This window comes from Chanodichthys erythropterus, chromosome 20 (assembly GCF_024489055.1).
Source record: "Chanodichthys erythropterus isolate Z2021 chromosome 20, ASM2448905v1, whole genome shotgun sequence".
In the NCBI taxonomy this organism is placed as follows: domain Eukaryota; kingdom Metazoa; phylum Chordata; class Actinopteri; order Cypriniformes; family Xenocyprididae; genus Chanodichthys; species Chanodichthys erythropterus.
In genome coordinates, this window is record NC_090240.1 from 36,648,900 (window position 1) to 36,658,651 (window position 9,752).

The window sequence follows — 9,752 nt, forward strand, 5'->3', positions numbered from 1 at the left end:
TCACGAAACTCCCAGAGTCAAGGACCTAAGAGCTAAGCTCCTCAACTAAAGAGTTATGATGTTCAGATGCTTTGTTTGCAAGTCTAGTTTTGTTACCGTTCAAATGTTGAACTGAGTATCGTCCAGGCCTTTTAGTTTGCACAGACAAAGAGGACGATTTGCCTGTATTTAGTCAGATAAAAGACATCATTGCATTTAATCGAGAATATTTTCTTGTAACAGAGGACTTTCAGACACTTTGTTTTGCAGAGCATTTTCATTCCTTTCATGTGACGCAGGGAAATGATCAGAATGTTTCCATGCTTAAAGTTGATAAATTGCACTTCTTTAAGCCGTTTGATCTGCAAACTACTTAAGGTTTTGATCGAGATTATCAGTATGTGGTTCCTGTACATGCGTTTGTATGAGTTTGTGGTTTTTGCACATCCATGAACTGTTTAATAAAACAGACATAAAAAGCACTAACTTGGAGTATTTTTCATTCACTGATGTTTCTAGGTTTACACTGCAGGTGTTGGAAACTATTGAAACACTGTAAATAAAAAAGTACTGGCTTTAGAGTACATTTGTACTCTCCAAGTGTTAAATAATAAGCTCAGCAAAGGTTCTAGGTTTACACTGCAGGTGTTCAAAAGCACTGAAACAGTGTCAAAAAGTGCTATGTATAAGAGTACATTTTAACTCTCCAGGTGTTCTAATGTAACTATTTTTGAGAGTATATATTTTACACTTTTTACAGTGTTCAACGAACACCGAACTCTTGGACCTATATATACACTGAAACCAGTGTTCAGTGTACTCCTATAGAGTACATTGAACACTCTGATTTTTGCTGTGTACTTGCTATGCTAAACATGATATCCAAAAACAATGTGTTTTTCATTAATGTACAGTGAGACACAACTAAACATTAATAAAAATTCACTTAGACTATTTTTATGATATTTTTAGTTTTTTTATTAGTAATTGCAGCCATAATATTTTTTATTTTAAGTCACAATAGTTCTGCAGTGCCAGGGTATTTAAAGTATTTCGATGTAAAATAACAAAATTCAAACAGTGTAAAATTCACACAAGTCAGTGTTGTAAACTGCCTTTAGAACTGCCTTTAGAACGGCTCCAAGCCGACTTTGCATCCGTTGCCCACTGGCAATGATGTGAGCATTGAGATCTTCATGGACGGGCAGGACCTCGTATCGCCAAACTCTCCATCGTCCTGAACAAGAGCTCAAAGCAGCACACAGCCAGACTTTTTTTTTTATAAATGTGGCCCAGAATGTCTGAGTTAGTAATTGCATTTCTCAAAAAATCACTTGATGGTGAGGCCTGATTTGTAGTCTGTGTTCAAATTCATCTAATGTTCAGTGGGGTTCAGGTCAGACTATATAATGCTTAATTTCAAACTGAATTTTTAATAGATATTTCTGTACGTGAACAGCATCTTGATTGCTGCTTCCTCACTCCTCCGTAGCCAGTCCCTCACTGGGCCAGGTAAGTGAAGTAAAGCCGGTTCCCTGATTACCGCTAAATCGCCATCACCTGCTTTCAAATGAAGCGGCATTTAATAGACAGAGCCGTAGATCACTGACAAGCTATGCAATATGGTGTTCATTATCGAAGGCGATTCATCTGACAGAACTTTAATTTTTGGGTGAACTAACCCTTTCTATTACAATTTTCATGCCAAAAAATGTCTTATTCATTCTCACAATTTTAAGTCAGTTGGAATCAAAATGAAGTCTATTTATATATTTTATTTATGCATCAAACAATATGATTACACATTAGATTTGGCCAAAACATTAGAATGTCTCATTATACAGAATGAAAATTTTTGATTCAGGTTAATCTAAAAAACAATCCTACAGAGTTTACATTTGAGTGAACTATTCCTTTGACATTTAATATTGCTTTCTAACATACAAACAGGTTTTTACTGTTTTAAAGGGGTCATGAACTGTGTTGTTTTATTGTTTTGTAATGTTTCCTGGGGTGCACATATAAAGTTAATATGACTTTTACATCAAAAATTGTCATCATTTAGAAATAAAAGGCATTTTTCCTACCCTGATTTTATCCTCTGATTTGAACGCTCTGTTTTAAGGGGCGTGTCTCTTTGAGACTTCAGTGTAAACGCCCACTGCTGTGATTGGCTGACATCTTTGCATTTGAAATAGATAAGAATTACTCTCTCAAATTTTATCACATTTTCACTATTACAGCTCTCAAAGTTAAATAATCATGTAAAGTTTTGATTATATTTAGATCTATATCATTTTATATATTGTGGCATGAAAGATTGCAGTGATGAACACTGTAGTTGATCACAGTCATGTTGTTGAGCGCATAAAAGCAGTGATCTCGTCATTGCAACTCAATTTCTGCAAACTAACTAATGCTTTCATCATAACTAACAGTGTATACGCAATATAACTAAGAGATTTGTTGAATAAAACTGGAGTTTTGTGCGTCAGTCACTGATAAACTCACATTGTTTGATTGACAGCTCCAGAGATTGTAAAGGGAGCGTTCTTTGAACGCTTTCTACATATATTTTAATCACTGTTTAAATAAGATTATTTTCATCCTGCTAAGCGAAACGAGAAGTTGGCAGTTGGTTTGATTTACTGACACACAGACAAAGATCATGTGACTGTACATGAATCATTAATATCAGATCAGGCATTAGAATGAACACAGTTACTGACATGTTGTTGCATTACTGTCGAGTTCATATCGTAAAAGTCTGTTTGCACTGAAATGTGATTGATTTACCAAAGAATCCACAGTGAAATGAACCTAATACAAATAAATAAAGCTCAACTGAGGTTTGTTGAAAATAAATCATATTCCTGCATTAGGATCCTTTGAAAGGTAATGTTATTTTAGTCCTGTATCGCTCTTCTCTGCTCCTCATCTCACTAATACACCAGTGGGCGGGGCTAATTATGCAATGATGAAGTAGGCATTGATTTCTTCTGTGGAGGCGGAGTTTCACCATCTATAGACACATTCCAGGATCAATCGTTCAATGGGTCTGGTGTCAATAAAAGCTTTTATTGGAGTAAGTTTTCAGTTTTCAGTTCTGAAACTTACATCTTATAGTACAATGACCTCTAATATATCAAAAGCTGAAGGAAAAGTTGATTTCTCAATTCATGACCCCTTTAAAAGACATGTATATACCAACTGAAAAATACATTTGGTTAAACGTTAAAACATTGTCAAACACATAAGCCTCTTGTCTTTTTTTTTTTTTTTTTTTTTTAATAACTCTTGTTAAATTTGGCTAAATCCTTTATTTAGTTGAAGAACATTACTATCATCTTTTAAAGAGGCATATAAGAAGTTCATCAAACACACTACCCCAGTTATCTCTTGCTAGTTAAATGAGACCAAATCCACTATTTACAGATTGTAGGCACATTACCATATCCATTTTGAATGCGGCATAGCTCTGATAGTGACAGGGAAGGCTCAAGCTTTTGAAACACGTGTGTGCAACAGGGTATCTGGCAGTCACCACTTCCAAAACTAGGTCTTCTTCTGGCACTTCCCATCCCACCCAGAACTTCATTAGGTCACTCAGCATGTTTGGTGATGCTATGAAAGAGTAATTAAAGAAATCATACGTTTAATTATAAAAATTTATTCTAGCTGCTTTATGTAAATGGTATTAAACCACACAGATATTTTTAACTAAATTTGCAACTCACAGAGCATAAATAAAACCATTACCTTCTTCAATGAACCTTCGCATATAGCTCGTGATGACGCACTTTGTCTCAACAGAAATAGAGTCATTGTCCTTTGGCCATTGAATTTTTTGAAGGACTGTCTATAAAGGTTTGAATAAGAATGTTAAAACATTTCCTGAACTTTATTTATTTTATTTTATTTTTCAAATGCAAGTATACTTACCTGTGATGTAATGTCCATAACTGAATCCCTTGGGAAAACTATGTGTTGCATGTCATGTCTCTGGGATAGAAGTGGCCAGATACCAGTTTCTTTGATACCTTTTCTCAAATCCTTAATCTGTCTTTTAACACGTCCAAGTACCTGAAAGCAAAATGTACAAAAACAAAAGCTTAATTTTAAACAGCATAAAAAAAAGGTTAAATAATTCATATTTTTAGAAACAGTGAGCTGAGGCAACAATATTCATTTAGTAGATGTCATGATCATTACTGGGAGTGCCCTTGTCTGCCACTAGAGGGCACTCCAACCCAGACTGTGTCTCACCCCACTTGTGAACTTCATTACCCATAATGCACTTCCCGGACTCATTATCCCATGTCATTGCACCCAGCTGTTTTGTGTTTCCTCATCTGTGTTGTCTATTTATACCCTGTTTGTTTCTGCTTTTGTCATGGAGCTTTCAGTTCAGATTACCAGTTTCTTTGTGTGTTTTCTTGTTCTCTGTTTTGACTGCTTTATTGGATTTTGACCCTTGCCTGTTTCTGGACTACGATTTTGGATTTCTCATTAAATTAACCCTGCACTTGGATCTGTCTGTTCGTCTCTGTGATTTGCCGTGACAGTAGATTGATATATATTAAATTCAAGGTAAATAGAGCTGAATCTTTTTTTTTTTTTTTTTTTTTTTTTTTTATTACTCCTGTCACAGAATCATTATAAAACAAAATGGCAAGACTTACTGCATGTGACAACAGCTGTTGAAACAGCCAGTCACGATTAGTGGAAGACAGAACAGGGAGATCCCAGAAAAGGCAAAGTTCAGACAATCTAGTCCTTTCTTCTTCAGTGAGTTTTGTTTTCTTGAGCTGCAAGAACATCAAATACTTTAAAATCATTAAAAAAATGATTCGTTGACAAGTTTATACAAAAAGAAAAAAAATCTTACAATACATTGCAAGTACTTACCAAACGAATGGTTTCCCGGTGGTCTAAGTCGGGGCAATCCTGCAGCGTCAGAGCTGAAGCCGCACTATCAGCACTTCCTCCAGTTAGAAGTATTACCACCGGTAAGCTCAGTCCAGAAAGACAAGGACCTCCATGTACAAAAGAATGACCTATCATTCGACCAGCCATCTGGAATAGGTTGCTGTCACGTAGTACAACAGATGCAGATGGGACACGGTGGTTTTTTTCTCCCTCAAAAAGGGTTGTGGCAGCAGAACCTTCAGAAAAACATGAACCTTAACTTATTCAGTTACAGTCAAAGCGCCACCTGTTGGCAGCAGGAAGTGTGGCACTTTGAAATGACTTTGCCATAATTCTCCTGTGTTTATGTATTTACTCGCTTACATACATGTCGACCACTATTCACTGTTTTCCTAAGGCCACTGGGTGGTAGTAAGCCCGAGTGCGAGGGCCCTTTCATCGCTGCTTGCAGCTTTACTTCTAATTGTAAATATTGATTAAAAATAAGACATTTCTCAGGCAGTAAATGTGGATCTTTCAGATGAATTTGAGGAGTGCTAGTCTGGTCTTGGTCTTGAGTCGGTATCGACATGCCTTGGTCTTGATCTTGTCATGGTCTCAACCCCCCTCAAAGGGTCTCGACACACAATGGTTTTGGTCTCGACTTGGTCTCGGTTTAGGTGATCTTGACTACAACACTACCAGGAGCTTCAGTTAATGTTTGCAACCATCAGGATGAGAAAAAAAAGTGATTTCAATGATCAGTCGTCCAAAATTGTTGGTAGCAGATTGACTGGTTTGAGTCCATCTGTAACAGGTGACCTCCTGGCACATCAGTGTGTAGGAAGGGGGGATGTTGATTTAACACATTAATTTAATTAGTTATTTATGGATCAATAACACATTAAAATGATTTAACGCACCTGCTTCACTCCACACCTACAGCTTACATTTCATACAGTTCATTGGTGACAAACATGAAGCGGGACAACAACTCACGCATGTTGTAGCTACTTTCACGATCATATTTTATATAAGTGTGTGTTTGTGAAATAGAATTGCAACTGATTACATACCCAAATTTAAAGAGAAGCCAGTCTTCAGTTTTTGCATAATCATTGAAAAAATATGACGGTTGACTCCTGTGCCAACAGCTTCATCTCCTAAAAAGAAATACTAAATAGCAATCTCAATCTCACAAATTGTACAAACAACGGTTGCTTCAAATAACGTTAGCGTGTCATACCTATCAAATTACATCTCAATGGAGCTGACCAGTTAGCACTGTTCTTTTTATAAAATGAAATCAGTGTTCTGTCCTGCTCGTCCACAGTATCAAATTGGTTGATCATTAGTGACATAGATGGACAGAACCTATTTTCGGAAAGCAATTCCGCACGGAACATTTGAGATGCTTTCAGAGGGTCAGTTTCATATTTCCATGCTGAAAAAGAAATTCACAAGTTTACAAATATAGTTTTACAACAAATCTAGGGCTAAAAACAATGCCACAATACAGAAAAAGTTAAAATTTTTACATATAAATGCACTTGTTTCAAAACATTACAACAGCTCTAACCAAGCAGAAAGTGTGGTGCACAACCTGCTGATAGTGATGTGTATGATTGTGCCATTGAGGGTCCTGGTAGTTCATGTCTTGTAGAAGTGCTTGGAGAATCACTGTCACTGAAACTCCTTTCTCTAAAATATGCATGGCACATTGAACATTGTTTATCCAACCAGTGTCGAAATTCTTGCACATTAATTTAAGAAAAAGAGACATCCATTTTAAATAGACAAAATAAAGTCTTTATAGCTAAAGATTTATAGCTAAAGATGTATTTTAAGGAATTAATTAAAAGATTTGTCCACCCAAGAATCAATTCACCTCCATGCTATTTCAGATGTTGACTTTTGATGTTCATGTCTGACTATTTTAAGGTAGTAATTTTAAAGGCACACTATGTAGTTTTTCGCCACTAGAGGTCACCTAGTCAAAACAAAGGTGTAGCTTGATGATGCCGAAATTGAATCATTAGATATGTCATCTTCAAGAATGGATGAGATTATCAACGTCACTGTCGCATGAGGCAGAGCAGGGTGAGTGCTGTGCAAGCTGAACGAGGCTTCTGGTCAAGCATATGTGGTGTAACGCAGCACTGTTTATCATATTAGATAACATTACTATGTGTGTATGCTTGGTGGCGGCTATAAATCACTTGTTGTGCACTGCAGTAAGCTAGATCGATATTAGTATTGGTAAAACATGGTATTCGCGGTAAATTAAGAAAACGAAATTCAAACAATAAGAATGATTGATAACAATGATTAGTTTTTCTGTTTATAAATGTATCCAAACAGTTGTTCCATTGTCGAATAAAACATATATTAAAGCATCTCTGGTGTATCCATGGTTTCTGCAAAATAAAACCGGAAACCGAGGCTAACACGGGTATGGTGTCATTGATTGGCGATGCATGGACACGGTTCATCTCCTATGTAAAAATGACTTATTTCTCTGGATTTAAACATTCTTGGAAACATTCGGTATAATATAAATGCACAAGTTAACAAAATTGTGTATATAACACTGTTCTAGTGTTTTTTTAAATATATATTTTAATTCAAAAATCCTACGTATTGTGACTTTAAACTACACTGAACAAAATTATAAAGCAGCACTTTTGTTTTTGCCCCCATTTTTCATGAGCTGAACTCAAAGATCTAAGACTTTTTCTATGTTCTCTCAAATATTGTTCACAAATCTGTCTAAATCTGTGTTAGTGAGCACTTCTCCAGACACCATTGAATGTGAGCATTTGCCCACTCAAGTCGGTAACGATGACGAACTACAGTCAGGTCGAGACCCCAATAAGGACGACGAGCAAGCAATTGAGCTTCCCTGAGACTGTTTCTGACAGTTTGTGCAGAAATTCTTTGGTTTTGCAAACCAATTATTGCAGCAGCTGTCCACAGACGATCTTGGAGGTGAAGATGCTGGATGTGGAGGTCCTGGGCTGGTGTAGTTACGTGTGATCTGTGGTTGTGTGACCGGTTGGATGTATTGCCAAATTCTCTGAAACGCCTTTAGAGGCGGCTTATGGTGGAGAAATGAACATTCATACATGATAATAGTTTGCTTTATAAATGTGACTTTCAAATTGTTAGTTCCTGTCTTCTTTCCTCCCTGTGAATAAATTATAAATATCTTTAATTTGACTAAGATGAACAAAAGTCCCCAACAGCTGAGATGGAATGGAGGTCAGTAGGTTATGAGAGAAATTTCAACTTTAGGTGGACTAATTCTTTAAGGTATTCTATGTATTGTAGCATAACTTTACCCTTCACCACACATGCTTGCATGATATGGCAAGACATCGGCTGGGAAAGAAATCTGGCAAATGGGACAAATCTGTAAAGATAAATGTACGAAAACCTTTTAAGTTTCTCATTTGTTTCCAGCACAAGTAAAGAAATGTGCTAGCTTAATAAACATTTCTTTCAATATAAATTTGTTGAACACTGTATTTGCTATCTTAGACAGAAAATGATGCTGAAGGCATTAAAAGTTGCATATCAGTCTCATCGAATTTCAGAATAGCTTCACAGAGCAGTTTCCTGGGTGCATATTTTGCTGAACAAAATACATTTCCACATTTGTCAGAAAATGAATTTTGATCAAATACCTCAGATGGTTCTTCTAATTCTGTGTAAAGTGGGCTTGGCTGGTCAGTGGCTCCACTAACAATTTCATCATCAAGTTCCTCATTCAAAATCACATAATTTACAGATTCCTATCAAAGTAATGGAAATAGATTTGAACTTGAACCATTAAGAAAGCATTATAGATCTAAACATTTCTTTCAATATAAATTTGTTGAACACTGTATTTGCTACCTTAGATGGAAAATTATGCTGAAGGCATTAAAAGTTGCATATCAGTCTCATCGAATTTCAGAATAGCCTCACAGAGCAGTTACCTGAGTACATATTTTGCTGAACAAAATACATTTCCGCATTTGTCAGAAAATGAATTTTGATCAAATACCTCAGATTGTTCCTCTAATTCTGTGTAAAGTGGGCTTGGCCGGTCAGCAATTTCATCATCAAGTTCCTCATGCAAAATCATATCATTTACAGATTCCTATCAAATTAATGGAAATAGATTTGAACTGGAACCATTAAGAAAGCATTATAGATCTAACAAATAAAAAAGGCAAAAACAATGCAAGTACAGAACCTACAGTCTCAGTTGTGTTGCACTCTTCAATGTGCAAGGGCAACAATGGCAGTGGTATTTTCTTGCCACATTTCATACAGTTTGACAGTGGCATCTTTGCAAACTCCACAGCATCATAGGGAAGTGGTTCAATGGAAAGCTGCTCTTGTAGTGGAACTACAAAGAGCATGTTCTTCCCATTTTTCGACACTGACTTCAGGAGCCGAGTTGAGTATCCATCAGAGTCAGTGGGAATTAAAGTTAGCTTACGCCGCCCACTATTTCCTGACAATAAAATCAGAGGACAATCAAGAAAGCACTGAATTACTTTTTTACCTACAGCACCAGTAATATCCATAATTATCAATGCAACCATTTATATTGGACATGCAAATTATAAATACCTGTAGATTTGTAAAACATCCAGCCCCCCTGAAGAGTTTTTAATTTAGGAAATTCTTCCTCAAGCAGTGTGACAATCTTAAGCAAGCATACAACACCACATTCATCATTAAATTCAAGGAAAAAAATATTAGTTGCATCATTACTTCACATTTAGTTGTATTATGTTTATGTTTGCAAATACCTCAGTGTGATTAAAAGTGTCTGGAAAACTTAACAGCCTTTTCCCAAGCCCAGCATGTAA

The 9,752-nt window shown here is 36.2% G+C and overlaps 1 protein-coding gene across 1 annotated transcript; it reads right to left on the bottom strand.

The window, feature by feature from the left end:
* Positions 1-1,744: 1,744 nt before the first annotated feature.
* Positions 1,745-9,577, bottom strand: LOC137009375 (uncharacterized). Its single transcript, XM_067371535.1, has 13 exons — positions 9,511-9,577; positions 9,132-9,391; positions 8,936-9,031; positions 8,574-8,681; positions 8,229-8,299; positions 6,491-6,588; positions 6,134-6,331; positions 5,964-6,050; positions 4,888-5,144; positions 4,662-4,787; positions 3,922-4,062; positions 3,739-3,838; positions 1,745-3,603 (listed from the first exon to the last, which is right to left on the bottom strand). Exons 1-13 carry the CDS (start codon positions 9,527-9,529, stop codon positions 3,386-3,388), a joined length of 1,779 nt encoding a protein of 592 aa, XP_067227636.1. The 5' UTR covers positions 9,530-9,577; the 3' UTR covers positions 1,745-3,385.
* Positions 9,578-9,752: the final 175 nt, after the last annotated feature.